The sequence below is a fragment of the Rattus norvegicus genome, chromosome 3 (genome assembly GCF_021556685.1).
Source record: "Rattus norvegicus strain SHRSP/BbbUtx chromosome 3, alternate assembly SHRSP_T2T, whole genome shotgun sequence".
Taxonomy (NCBI): domain Eukaryota; kingdom Metazoa; phylum Chordata; class Mammalia; order Rodentia; family Muridae; genus Rattus; species Rattus norvegicus.
Window position 1 is genome coordinate 99,923,585 of NC_141536.1, and position 15,250 is coordinate 99,938,834.

Below are 15,250 nucleotides of genomic sequence, written 5' to 3' on the forward strand. Positions count from 1 at the left end.
GTCAGATGAGGCAGGCTCCTCCTCAGAGTGGCTATGTCTGTCAGCATCGCTGTGCCATCATCAAAAGAGACCCTGGTCTCTACTTGGTTCTTCTGAACAGTCACTAGCTGTCTCAGTTCCCAAAACACTTAGGGAAACATGCTGAAATCCAACACGCCTTTTAAGTTTCAACCCCTCTGACAGAGGCGAACAAGGCCTCCCAAACCACCCCCGAGAACACACACACACACACACACACACACACACACACACACACACACAGCAAAAGGCTGGGAGGACAGTTACTTGTGATAAATGTCAACAGCACTGTCACTTCTGGAGTGTTACCAGTTTGTCTAGTGTGTCTAAATGTGAGTTCCAGATAATGTAGAAATGGAGTGATGGAGAAACCATGGCAATTAGTTGTGTGTGCTCAACACTACACGCTGCTGTGAGATAGGAAGACAGTGAGTCCTCTGGATACAAAGTGAAATATTTTCTCTTCTGTGTCAGTGTATATACAAGCCTGTGTTTCTGCAGAAAGCGGACAGAAGGAAAGAAGAGGAACAATGATGGTGCGCCCTTCTGGGGTGGCCCATGCTCATGTGTGACACATGAGCCTGAAGAAGGATGGGAGAAGTGAGTGTTCTGTGTAGGAGCTGCCTGTGTTGGTGCCCATGAGCAACCGAAACAGGGAGCAGGACACGCATCTCACAGGGAGTTGGAAGCCTGAATGGAGACCCAGTCTGATGGTGGAGACCCAGACTGATGGTGGAGACCCAGACTGATGGTCATTCAGTCTTCCCAGGATTCCATGTCTCATCTGAAGAATAGAATGAGAAGATTGGAAGTGTTAACCTGCCCGGCCTCTCTAGTTCCAAACCCAATAACCCAGGAAGAAATCCTCTATTGGTTGCGTATCTGTATATCCTCATATTACAATTGATGTAAACTCCATAGGGAATGACGCAAGGGTATATGATGTAGAACACTCATTTTTTTGCGAGAATTTTGACAGCAGTAGATGTAGGGAGAGAGTTGACTTCACTGCTTTCCTTGATTACTGGTTTTGCTTCAAAAATCTGTGCATTTGGAATTATTAGAAAGTCTTTCAGAGATGACTGCCATCATTGCCTTTCTCCACTTAAACACTCATAGTCTTTTAATAACTAGGGGCCAAATTCCCTGGCCAGTAGTTTTCATTTGCATTAAAAACAGATTTGTTATTTACAGAAGCACACAGAATTTATGAGACTTGGAGCAGCAGCTCCAGCTTGGATCTCACCTAATCGTAGCCATGGAATCAATTAACAGTTCATCTGTGAAATGTGATAAAACCTTATGAGATACATATTGCCTAATAACTGAGGAGGAGATGAAAGTATGCTCTGTAATAGTCACAGGGCTTCGGGGTTTTACAATCACCACCGAATAGAGTCCCATTAGAAACTCAGTATTCAGGATGGCCACAAAAACCACCATGCCTGAGCAGATGATAGAGCACCGAGTAATAAACCTGGCTCGCCATTCCTGCTTTGATTAGTTTCCAACACCCTTGAAAGGGGGCTGTTTAAGAGTTCTTGCTCTTGGCAAATGAGCCTGTGAAGCTCGGGGTGGGTGAGAGCGAGGGGGGAAAGACTCAGTTCAGAGCTATAAATCCCTGCCAAGCTAGTGCCTCCATGAAGGGCTGCTTGGGAGGCCCAGGCAGGCTAGTGGGCAGCGTGCCTTCACGGGGCAGGTCGCGGCACTATCCAGGAGCCTACCCTAGACAAACCTGAGCACCTTTCTACCCCTACTGGAGGTTGATTTTCAAACCCTTGCTAGGCTCACAAGGATGTCTCCTTTTTATTTTTTTTAATTATGTGTATGTGTGTGTGTGTGTATGTATGTATGTATTGTATGTATGTATGTGTTGTATGTATGTGTGTATGTATGTATGTATGTGTGTATGTATGTATGTATGTGTGTATGTATGTATGTATGTGTTGTATGTTGGTGGTTTATATTCCTCCATCATGGTCAAGTGGGAGGCCATAGAGTATAAATTTCTTATTTTACTCTTGAAGCAATGAGAATAAGATGTCAAATGCTGAAGCCAACAGCTAGAACAGATCAGAATGTAGAAAGTACAAAAGTGCCCCGAGTTTTCATGTTCCCAATTGGCCATCTAACCGGCTACTATTATTGGGACAGTCAATGTGTCATGGTCTGACACGTAATCATTAAACACAGGCAAATATCAGAAGAAATGACTTGCGTTTAAGATGGAGAACAAACTTAAGCCTAAGTTACATAACCCCTGGAATGTTCTTCAGTTCACACAGATAAGATGTACCCGGTAGCCTTCCCAACCATGATGAATCCATTGGCAAATGTTTTTAGGCTTCTCGGGGTTTTGAGTAGTCTCCAGTAACTGTGAGTCCTGACTCCTGTGTCAGGGAATAGGCACTGCCCACAGTGTCCCTTCTCAGCACCCTAATGGGTTTTACTATTGACAGTCACTTATTTTCTCCATGTCCCCCCTCCTCCACCTTCTGCAGTTTTGAAACAACAGTGGGATATTTTGGAATGAAGCCAAAGACTGGAGAGAAGGAGGTCACCCCCAGCTATGTGTTTATGGTGTGGTTTGAGTTCTGCAGCGACTTCAAGACCATTTGGAAGCGGGAGAGTAAGAACATATCTAAAGAAAGGTAAGGCTAGATGAGGCATGGATGCCTCCTGAGCGGCTCTGCGGGGCCCATGAAGTGTGCCTGCCTCGCAGCCATCGGTCTCTTCTTTTGCATCAACTCAACATTTAGGAAGGATTCTTGTCTCAGAGTTTCCCAGAGAAATTCAGGGAAAACTTGCTGCCCCTGTGGGCAAGATACACTCACACGATCTGATAAAGCTCCATTCTCTTAACCCCTTCCAATTACTAGCTAGTAAATGAAAGGCGAGTTGTGCTAATTTGCAACAGATTGCTTCTCTGTGTATTTTCATGTCGGCCCAAGCTAAATGAGGCAGCCTTGCTGTGGCAGACAGTACAGACAAATAAAAGTGAATGCTTTTTCCCATTAATATACTGCATTTGCATCAAAGGGAAATCTCCCCAGCTCAGGCCACACTTCACACAGTGTTGAAGCCCCACGCTGGATTTACAGCGTCACTTCTGACTCCCTGTATCCTGCTGAGGACATCAAACTGTGCCGCTCACTCGGCCGCCCTGCAGCCTCTTGGTTTTATTAGTTGGGGGGTAAAAGAAAAAAGAGTCAGCTATGAACATAGGCACTGTGTTAGAGAGAGGGAGGGGGGAGAGAGAGAGGGAGAAAAAGACAGAAAGAGAGAAGGCAGACAGACAGAGAGAGGGAGAGAGAGACTTTAGCCCTGTTTTTCAGATTAATGTTTCAAAAACATTGCGATTAACTGTGGCATTCAAGGCTGCTATGAATCCATAAAGGGTGTCCAAGATTGGAACTTTAAACAGGTCTTATCTCTAACTCCTGAGGAACAGGTATGAGACTGTTGTTGTTCAAGAGGACATAGAAGGAAACATAAGGTTCTACAAAGTCAGAGACTGTCCATTGCTGTAAACATTGAGACACAAAATTCCACTGTCAGTATACGTGTTCTCTAACTTGCAAAAACTGCTATATTTGAGGGTTTTATACTATATGAAGACAGTGCACCCTAACATATGCTTTACACTGCTCTTATCAAAATGAAAATGTAGAGATTTTCATTCAATGGCATTACATCTCTAAATATTTTCTCAAGAATTTTTGGAAGAAAGAACCCAACCCCTATCCTTTTTCTAAAGTTAAAGCTTCTTTTCCATCTGGAGCTGGGTGTGAATGACCATACTTACAGTTCTAGGAGTCTAGAAAAGGAAGTGGCCATGAATTCTAGGCAGCCTAAATACAAAGTGAGTTTGAGGCAAGCCTGGGGTACACCACGAGATCCTGCCTTTTTTTTTTTTTAAGGCTATTTATCTGCACATCATCACAGCGTTACCTCTTCAGGAAGAAGAGAATTAAGACTCAGTGTATTCAAGCAATGTGTGGAGATCCATGTCTGTAATCCTAGTCCATAGAGGGCTGAGGCAAGGGGATTGTGAGTTTTGAGGGCAACCTGAGTTTGTATTCAGACTCCATTTGACAAAAAAAAAAAAAAAAAAAAAGAAATTCTAAATGTTTAAAAACCAAGAACTCACAATGCAAATAAAGTGAAGCAGAGACATGACGGTGGTTGACACATCACTCTGTGTCACAGTGAGTCCAGAGGACTCTACTGATTACAACACAGAGACCCAAGCAATTGAAGTATTGCCCTGGACAGTCGCTCTAACCGGATCATTCTGATATATATATGTATATACACATACACACACACACACACACAGAGTACACAAAGAAGTCTTACAATGAATACGAACTACTAGGTGTTAAGAATTTAAAAATTAACAGACATTGAGAAAGTAGCTTGTTGAATATAGAGGGAAAAAATCCTGAAAAATGTACCTAAGTCTGCATTCTCTCCCTTCGCGATGTAACCTGAATTAACTTCCATAGAATAAAGTCTTTTTGAGGCTAGAAGAGTGAAGTTCCTCTTCTTGATCTAATGGTGGTTTCTGGTTCATTGCCAGGCCACTCCATCTCCACACCCTCGCCAGGCTGCTGGGCTGCAGGGAGTTCTGAGCATACATACAGCCTTTGTTTGGGGATTTTCCTCTCCAATTTTGAGGGTAGCTCTTAATGAGTTGTCTCTGAAGCCCTAAAACTGGTCCAGAACAAAGAAACAAAAGCAGAGAGGGTAATTAATTGCTTTTTGTTTTGTTTTGTTTTTTAAATCTGTAGAATCTTGAACTGCATTCCAAACTGTATTGCACCCTGCCCCCACACTCACAGAAGTTAGACCAAACTATCTATGGGTCTGCTGAGGTGGTGCCCAGCCATCTTTCATAGTGTCTGACCTTTTCTCTGATTGCCAGCGTGCACATTCACAGCATTGCTTCCTGGGTACAGCTGGGGAATTGCTTGCTTCACACTCTGTAAACCAGCACCTCCCCAGGGTCATGACTTCCCAAAAGCCTTCACTGATCATTTAGCAGTTTCCGGGGTCTCTTCATTGCAGCCATGCTCCAGGGAGATGGATCGCCAGGGAAGTGTCAGCCTAAAACATCTCTGAACTTTTAAGTTTGGGAAAGATTTTTGGAAGCAGCAAGCTTAGAACACCCTACCATTAAAGACATCTTAGCACATCCGTTCAACCAATTAAATTGATTATCCAGGATCTTCCTATGCAGGTTTTTTTTTTTTTCTTCATGATAAGAAGTTTAGCTCTCAGGCTCTTAAGTGGCATTATTCATTAGTATAAAATAAGCAAACTAACTTAAGTTGACTTATTATAATGAAATTAGAAATAATATAATTGCGTTGACACTTAGTGATATTTGATATTTATGTTTTAATTGCAGTTTTCCCAGAAGCATATTAAATCTGTAACACTAAATTCCGTGATGCAATATAACATCCTTCAACAGAACTCTTCAAAAGCATTAAAAAACAAAATCCATAGCCAAAAGAAAGGTTGACATTGGGTAACTGTTGGGCTAAATGTGGTTTGATATCTCATCACGAGAAATTAAGATCACGTGATTTTTAAGTGTGTCTGAAGGCCAATTGAAATCCAAGAAGTTACTGGGAGAAAAGGTAATCAATAATAGTGTTTTCAAAGAGAAAGACCCAAAGGTAAATGTTGTTTGTTTGAACCCCACTTCCGAATGAAATGGAAGGACTGGACTACTTTAAGCCACTTGAGGTTAATTTTAGGTCACAGAGAATGTTTACTTATTTTTTTCTGCTTAGTGCAGGTTTCATGAATATGCATTAGGCTAGTATAACACTTAGACCCATGTACCTCAATGCCACGCTAGCAACTCCCCCTTGTAAAGCTAGAGTACTCTTTAAATGTTGTATTAAAATGCTCAACGTTGCTGTGCCATTAAACTAGTAAACTAAATCCTGTGGGTAAGAGAGGAGAGAGAACATTTCCTGGGGACATGGTTTATCCTTATATTAACTGTGCCATCAGAAAAGCAATTTACTACATAGTAGTATATTAATGGCTTTAGATTTTCTTCCACATTTAAGCAAAAGAGCATGTTTCCATGTCTAAGTACAAATCCAGAAGATTCCTTCTCTATCACTGTGTGGCCCCCAGGGGTGACACTAACACACCCAGTGAAGCCTGCGGTTCCTTCTCCTATCCCTTCAGAGTACAAACAGTGCTCAGTAGTATGAAAGGGACCTCTAAACAGAGGTCAGATCTCAAAATGTCTCCCTTTCACTTTGCCATTCATTTGCTGTACAGCTTTAGGCCAGATGCTCACTGCATAGGGAACCAATGAAAAGCGGGTATTGAGGATGAAACAGGAACTACGGGTTAACTCTGATCTCTTCTAGATTGAAATCATTATGATTCTGGCAACGACTTTTCTGGTATTCTGAAACCAGTGCAACTTTGAGAAAGCAGTCCTCACTTTTGCTTGAGCCTATTAAGGAAAAAACTGGAAATTGTTTCAAACCAAACATCTGATACATGATTGGGACAAGACTTGGGGCAAGAGGAGTTGTCACTGCCATCCAGGCTTTGAGAGACATACACAATCTCACTCTCCCAGTTTTGTGGTTATAAACAAAATTCTAATATTCATCTTGAAGGGCTAATTTTTAAATCAAGGATGTACGCACAAAAGTGTTTCTGCAGCATTGTGCTTAGCAGAATGCCACAGTTCACCAAGACTATATTTCACACTCACTGACAGCCTTGCACTATTTTTTACCTCTTCATATACTTTCCGCATCTGAATCTCTTAATGTTCAAACACTTCATGGACTTTGAGTCCATCCCTTTTCCACGTATTAAATCCAAATATTATCCAATCACATGCATAACAACTGCAAGAAGGTAGCCTAAGATTTTCTGCATTTTTTAATTGCTTGTGTTTTCCGTGGATCCTGCTTCCTAAAACATTTCACCACTTAGGATCTCTCCAGGCTTTCCCCACACATGCCCACCCATGCACACAAACCACACAGTGAGCTATGAATTAGCAGAAGGTGAATATGACCCCGGAGACCCAGGACTCCAGGAATAATGTCCACGCAAATGCTTCACCCCAAGCCAAGGCAAACTTTAAAAGTACCATTTAAAAAGCCCATAATGGGCCAGTGAGGAGTGAACAAGACATTTCGTAAATGTTATGGGCAAATGCAAATAAGATATTTCATTATATGCATAGCGATAGTTTACACCATGGGAGAATGGAGAGCTACTTACCCTGTTTTCTTAGCTCCAGCTGAAGACCAACAGGGTTTTGTTTTGAGTATATCCCTTGAAGCTATTATGGTTAGTTATGCAACTGCCACAGCCTTGACAACAGATAGATCCAGGCTGGGTTCTGTGATCCCAAAGACTGTTCCCAGAGATCCCTACTGGTTATGTTGCTCTAGGACGAAGGAATGAACAAGGTCACCCCTCCACTCACTCATGACCCACTGACTGTAGTGCAGTACTGTGAGTACTGCAAAAAAAAAATCCATATTTTTATATGGAAAAGTTTTCCCTGAAGTTGAGCTAAACAAAATAAATTTTATTTATTTAATTTTTTTGCATTCATACTGACATAAGTACAAAATCATTCCAGTTACTTCTAAGAAGTCAACTTCCTTTTCCCTAGCCTTCCATTATGCAGGGTTGTATACACCTGGCCAGGAAAATGCTTCAGCACTTGACAAAATCTTTTTAAAATACTAGTTTGAATTTCCCTGTCACAGTTGAAAACAGTTCTGAGTAGGTACACACACAGTAAGTGCTCTCGTGAACCTAATTGAAACACAAGATTGTCATAAACAAGAAAAGAAAAAAAAAACAAAAAAGCAAAGAAAAGAAAAATCTTCTTATCTCACCTGTAATAAATTTAATCCTTAAATTTTAAATTAAAAATATGTCACATGTGTTGGATAGATGGCTCAGCCATTAAAGGCTGAAGCTCACATCTGAAAGGATGAGTTTGTCATGCACACAGGATAGACTAATACACGACAAGGGGTCTAAGACTGGAGGTTTAAGCATGTGTACTTGTGTGCAAGTGCACACATGCATCCACATGCAGTGTCCATGGAAGAAAGCATTGAATCCCAGGAGCTGCAGTCACAGGGGATTAGGAACATCCCTTGTGGCAAGATTGAGCTAAACCCGTGACCCCTGGAAGTGCTCTTAACTGCTGAGCCATCTCTCCAGTCCCTATTACTGACTTTTTTTCCAATATAATCTGGCTTCTTTCTTCTGGATACTGTCAGTCCATTTCTTCTCCTTTCCTTTCTAATTTTGAGAGTTTATTTTTCATTTCTTTACCAGTACTACTTTTTTATCTTAATAAAAATAAAGTCTCACCCCCAAAGCAAAGACTGAAAAATAACTGATACTTAAAGAGAAATTAATATTCCACTTGTATAACAACCTGGATATAAGGAGTTTCGCTGTTGAGGACGTGGTTTCCTTCCTTTTGTAGCTGAAATCCTTAGGGGGTGGTCCTTACTCAGAAACTTCAGGATGGCTCATGCTGTGTCCGCCTTTGCCAGTACTAATTCCCGCCAGGAGGTGTGGTGGGGGAGGGGCTTGTCTTTTAGTAGTGTGAGAGGAAAGGTGCGTATACCCGTTTCATTCTTCACCCATTGGGTTGAACCAAGTCTCATGGACAATCACAAGGGAGACCAAGAGCCCTGCGCCCAGCTAAAGTGTTATGAGATTTGTTACCTGTTATGTCGGGAAAACTGTATGATAAACCATTGGCAGACTCAGCCACGTTTCCCACTTGTGGAGTCGATGGTTAACGCCATCTTCGCTTCTTTTAGACAATAGCACTCCTTTATCTTCAAAAAAATGCCTGTCTGTCCTCATCGCATGCTGTATGTTGGGTCTCTCTTACCTCCCATCCTTAAGCATGAAGCTTCCCCAGTTTCAGGTCTCTGTGTCTTTCTCTTTGTGCTTCCTCCATCCTGTGCCATCCCCTGAAATACAGTTTTGCCCATCACTTCTGCCTTGGCTTCCTAAATCCTCCCACCCAGAACGGACATATTTTCTAAGGCTTAGGCCCGACTCTCCTACTGCATTATCAAGAGGATGCCCAGCCTTCCTCTGCAAATCACTAGGTTCCCAACCAGAGTTCATTCCTTCTCAACTGAGGCCCACCTTTCAGAGTTTGCGCAGTTTTCAGTCACAACAGTATCCTTATCTTGGCACTGCCAAGCAAGCTGGAAATCTGCTTTATTATCAGAACTCCAAGACAGTTTCTCCATCTATTTGATCCTTCCCGGTTTTGCCTGCCCTGTGGTTACTGGTCTTTACCTCAGATCTGCGAAGCTCTGGCCCACATTAGAAGTTCATCATGCTCATTGTTCTCCCCCAACGAGGTTGCTCTGTTCGCCCGGGCATCTTAGCATTCAATTCACATAACTTTGAACATACCCTCTTTCCCAGTGCTGATGGAGTAGCGGGAGGGAAGCTTAGCTGTGGTTGGTCTGTTAACTTTGTGGGTCCTCAAAACCCTGCAAAGGAAGATTTATTTCTATTTTAAAATGAACATAGGGGAGTTAGTGAAGTGCCAGCACCACAGTTTCTCTAAGAACTAGAAGACTGAGGAGTAAAAACCTAGAACTTAATCTATACTCACTGTTCAGCCACTTCTCTAGACCTCCCCCTCCCCCGAACCTACTGTAGTGACCTCCGCTGTTTCTCACACTTGAACTTTCTTGCCTTCTAATTCTTCATGGTTCTCAGCTACGTCCTGCTGACCAAACAGTTATCCTTCAAAACCAGGTCTTTTAAGACTTTTTTGTAATTTTTTTTAAGTAGAATTTCTTTTTCCCACTGGTCTGTAACTGCATGTTTTGTTGTTGTTGTTGTTGTTGCTGTTGTTGTTAACATCTGTATTAGTCAGGGTTCTTTAGAAAAACAGAACTGATAGGATACACACACACACACACACACACACACACACACACACACACACAAACCGGAATTTACTAGAGTGGCTTTCAGGTTATAGCCCTACTATTCCAACAGTAGGTGGCTGTCTCCAGATGGAAAATCCAAAATTCCAGTATTGTTTAGCCCATGAGGCTACTTGTCTCAGACGGCTTTTAATATAAGATAGAATTCCAAAGAGATAGGCTCTAATGCCAGTGAAGAGGTGAGCTTGCTAGCAAACGAGGGCAAGCAGGCAAAGAACAAAAGCTTCCTTCTTCCATGTCTTATATATAGGCTGCCATGAGGTGTGGCCCAGATCTATCTTCCCACCTCAGAAGATCTGGATTTAGGGCGGGTGTGCCCATCTCACATGATTCAGGTGTATACCAGAGTCTGGATTTTGGTTAATTCCAGTCAAGTTGACAACCAGGAATACCCATGGTATTTAATGACTTAGCATTTAATCCATATTGCTTTGATAGTTTAGTTGAGTATCTTCTCCCCCTGACCTCCAGATAGAGCCCTGCTCTCTAGTGTCGGGGTAGATTACCTGGCACAGGCCCAGCACCTGTTTATCTGCATGGAAAGGGTCTCAGAACAGTCAAATGTCGTTAAATGGGCAGTAAAGATCCCTTGTGATTGTGGAGAAGAAAATGATCTCAGGAAAATGTGGGACGAGGGAGGCCTTTGGCTTTGGGAGCATCACTAACCTATCAAAAAGACCACCTTCAGTAGACTTGAAGGGGGAACAGAAGCCAGTGGGGGATATTTGAGATCAGTGGCTCCCTAATTAGGGAGACCCTTGGGATCAACAGAAAGAATTGTGGAAATGAGAGCCCATTTACTGAGTCAGGATCCAATGGGATAAGTGCCTGAAGCCTGTGGTCTTAGGAACAGTTTCCAGACTATGCTCTGTGCTTGAGTAAGGGTTGATCAATGTCACGACTTAAATATGAGACATGAACATTTGGGAACACCTCCCCAGAAGTCGCTATTTATGGAAATGACAAGTCTGAGGTCATCTTGAAGGTCTCCTCAAACCCTGACCTTCTGAAACATGTGGTAAAAACTACATACTGACAAAACAGAAGAATTCTGTTCCTCAAAATATAAATACATAAAATATCCAATAAAAAAAAGGAGGGAGTGGAGTGCGATACCTAAATCCGAGTGAAACAAGAGAGTTTCCTTAACAAAAACTGCCAAGAAAGCCTTGGGACTGAAGCAGAACCTGATAGAAGATCTTTGGAGATGTGTGGGTGCCTACAAGTACCTCTTCATCTTCTCTGTGGCCAACATGAGCAACGGCAAGCTGGAGGACATCCACAATGCCTGGAAGCACAACCGAATGTTCTTTGGCAAAAACAAGATGATGATAGTGGCCTTGGGTCGAAACCCATCTGACAAAGACAAATACATCAGGTCAGCAAGAAGTTGAGAGGTGAAGTTGGGTCCCTTTTTACCAACCGCATGAGGAGGAGGTGAATGAGTGGTTCACAAAGTACACAGAAAAGGATTTTGCTTGAGCTAGGAACAAAGCAACTTAAGCTGTGAGCCTGGATCCAGGGCCACCAAAGCGGTTCCCTCATTCCATGGAGCCACAGCCGAGGCAGCTGGGTCTGCCCGTGACCCTCAGAAAAGGTGTGATGACCCTGCTATTTGACTGTGAAGTATGTTAGGAGGGTGACATGCTGACGCCACAGTAGGCCTGTGTCCTGAAGCTGTTTGGGTATGAGATGGCTGGAAAAAGTGACCATCAAATACATGTGGGGTGCCCAGTTGGGAAGATTCCAGCAGATGAACAATGACCTGCCCGAGAGCGCGCCTGAGTCTGAGGGAGAGTCTGAGGAGGAGGGTGACAGCGAACTCTGAGAACCAGGACTAAGACCTTCCAGGAAGTTCTTCATCTCTGCTGGGCCCCCCAGGACTGCTGTCACCCCTCTGGAGGGAGCAGCTGTTTATTTTTGCTATGGATGAAGACAAGGAAGTGTGCTAGGGAATGACTTTGTTTCTACAATGAATAAAATGTGTCTACAGGGTGTTTCCTGTAGAAAACAAAAGGAGGGAGTGAAGACATATGAGGGGTTGCATTGCAAAGGTGTGTAGTCAACAGACGTTTTAGACGAATGACAGGGGATTACAGTGATCAGGATGATTACTGCCTTCTCTATTTGTTCAGCACACCCCACCTTGCCATGTTTTTTCATATTCTCATTTAAGTTTGAGTACATAAACATACTTTTAAAAATATCTATCATGACAGTAACTTAAACATATGCTTAAATACCCATTATTGTCTCGGGCAGTGAACAGGAATGAAACTGTTCTCGAAAAATTTAATGGAGTGATTTCAGACCACTCTCCTTCATGAAGTTCTGTCCAGTCTCTTGAGCTGTCTTTCCTGCAAAATTCTGGGGATTTCACTATGCTATCAACTTGAGCACTTCATGATTTATTTTTCATTCATTTTGTAATTAATAATTCTATTTCTTAAATCAATTGTATGCCCACGTATTTAAATGCACAGCCTGTATGGTTTTTATTTTCTCTGTAGCGCCTTCTATTCCTTACCTACAGCAGATGCTTAATTAATGCTGAGCGCACACACGGCTGCTCTGTTTATTTGGCCATGACTGACTGTAAGATTTTCTGTCTGTGGCCGATAAGTGAGGCATGTTAGGTATTCTCATTTTCTTGGTAGAATACCTCAAATAATCCCTTGTAGATCATTTTTGTCCAAAGATCTACAATCTTAATAAGTGTGTCAAAGGAACAGGCATAACCAGAACAAGAAAGACCAACTGCTAGGGTCAAATGATCCCCACCTCTGTCCTTCAAGTTCATCACTTTCAGTTTGTTTTTGCTTTTTTTGTTGATTTTTGTTTGTTTCTTTGTTTTTTCTAAGTAAGAAAAACTAAAAGAAGGCAGTGAAAATCCTTGAGATCCACTGCTATTCCAAATCTCAAACTCCTTTGGTGCTCAAGGCAAGACCTTAGAGAAGTGTCTGTCCACACTCTGTTTCTCTAGCTTGGCAGAGACGGATGGAAACCTAAAGTCAGTCTTCATTCAGCCAGAAGGTTTCTAACGCACTTATGTATAGGACTCCTGACTCTTCTCACCATGGGCAGGCATTCAGCCCGGGGCTACCCACGTAGTATGATTTGAGGGGCGCCAAGGAGGCTCTCTGCTCTGAACAATCTCATCACCTTTTTTTTTTATACATATAATCGTTTCAGCCACTGCACACACAGTCTGTGTCAGTTCTAGCCTTTGGTGAGACTTAGTAGGTGGTAGAGGTTTCAAAACCGAAAGGTGGGGTCGTCAGTATCTGCAAGCACATGCCCTGTGTTCAATATCAGAATCAGGATTGTCTTCAGAGGCTGCCTGCCTCTTTCCACATGACCTGTAAACTTGACACAGCCTCCTTCATTTCCAAGACACCTCCCAGTGCCTCTCCCAGGAGAGGAAATACGGCGCTGGTGCCTTTCACTCTGCACCTACATCTCTGGGTCGACTAGGGTGTTATGTCTACCAACTGCAGAGTGATTGGTTTTAACTGATTGTGCATTCCAGGGCACGTCTAGCCTCACGCCACTTCCACTCCCCTGTGGCCTGGACGAGAAGCTCTGCCAACGGAAGCAGTCTTTGTTCTGCAATTAATCACCCCAAGTCAAAGTGTGTTTGGGTACTATAAGTGATAACCCTTGAGAGCTATGAAGTGGCTGATTTGTGTAGCTGTTGAAATGCAGGACGTGCGAGGACATCTTGGGTTGTAAGTAGATATCTTACTTAGGCACAGAATACGGGAACTGTCACATTTCAGGAAGTAGAAATTATAGGTTAATTCATCATGGGATAACTTTTAAGGGAGAAATACTGATATGTAAGTAGTCAAGTCATCTAAGCTGAGAGTCTACGTTACGTTCCTGCTACTCTGTCTTGTGAAGGGTATTGAGATGAATGTGGGCGCCGTGAGAGTAGAGGGAGGAAAATAGTGGTCAGGGGCGAGGGTCAGACTCCAAGAAAAGAATAGAGCTAAAAAAGTGTGCGTGTCTGTGTGGCCCCACTGACCTGCCAGTGACAAATGGGTTGGAGTCATGTTTTGTTTCATATTCTCCTCCATGACTTTTTCCAATTTCCCTTTGTAAGTAACACAGAAACCAATCAGACATGTCCTCATCAGCTGCCGTAGTGAGGAAGTTTTCTTTTCCACTGAGGAGTCCTTTCTTTCTTTATGATGGTGCAGAGTAACCTCAGTTATCTCCTTGACTTTCATGACTATTAATCATGTGCTATGTGTGGTTCTACCATTAAGAACTCAGAAATGCCTAGCGAGTGAATTCTGTCAAGAAAGATAAAATGGTAGCTGTTCCCACAGCCCTGGAAGGTCTCAGGGAGTAGCGGAAGGTCACTTATTGAGAACTGTGCCTAGACACTAGCTCCGTTTCCTCCAACCATGAAGAAACAACTTGATTCAGCAAACTGGAGAGAGTACTCTGTGGATACCTGAGAGATGTCCTAAGACTTGAACCAATGCCGCAGGGCTGAGCCAACAGAGCTGTCTAACATCTAGCCTAGTGCAAGACGGATGCAGGACCAAGAGGGACATCTATAACATCCTCAAAGCCCACTGAAACATTTTATCTTTCTTGACATAATGACAATCCCATCTCTGCTTCAGAGAATCCTAAAAAGATACTATCAAAATGCGGCCACTGGTCTTCTCTGTCTAACGTGTCACCATGTTCAATGTTCAAATGGGCGTCGTTCATGTTCAACGCCTATATTCTAACTCATTACCTAGGTGGCTCCGGTGTGAAACCAGGGTTGTGAGTATTTCCCTAGGCAGGCGCATCAGACACACATCCTTCTTGTATGTATGTTTTTCCTCAGTACATGTTGGCAGCTATTGCAGTTTGCCAGAGCAGTGACTCCTGAGGGAGCACATGCATTACAGAGAGGACGGAGGAAGGAGGAAGGAGGGAGGATTTCCAGACGTTTTGCTAAAGCATTTATGTGCTGACGTTACAGCTTTTTCTTTCTCAAACGTACTCACGTTGGAATGCTTTCCCCATATCTAAAATTACATTTGGAGGGCGCAGCATATAACCCTTAAGGTGAAATCTAGGTTCTTTCAACTGCCAGCAATCACGAGCAACTAAGTGTGATATTCTAAAGTAAATGTTTAGACCAGAAACAAAAAAATAGAATCCACATCTCAGCCAGAAACAAAAACAAGTTCCTAAACAATTGAATCAAGAAG

The 15,250-nt window shown here is 42.8% G+C and overlaps 1 protein-coding gene and 1 pseudogene across 4 annotated transcripts in view; both read left to right on the forward strand.

Moving 5' to 3' along the window:
- Positions 1-15,250, forward strand: part of Fmn1 (formin 1) — a 377,899-nt gene that overhangs the window by 348,266 nt on the left and 14,383 nt on the right. For all 4 annotated transcript variants that reach the window (NM_001447270.1, XM_087651256.1, XM_087651258.1 and 1 more), the window contains 1 exon segment: positions 2,520-2,669. In NM_001447270.1, coding sequence (NP_001434199.1) covers positions 2,520-2,669 — 150 coding nt within the window.
- On the forward strand, positions 11,056-11,935 carry LOC147995633 (mRNA turnover protein 4 homolog pseudogene; annotated as a pseudogene).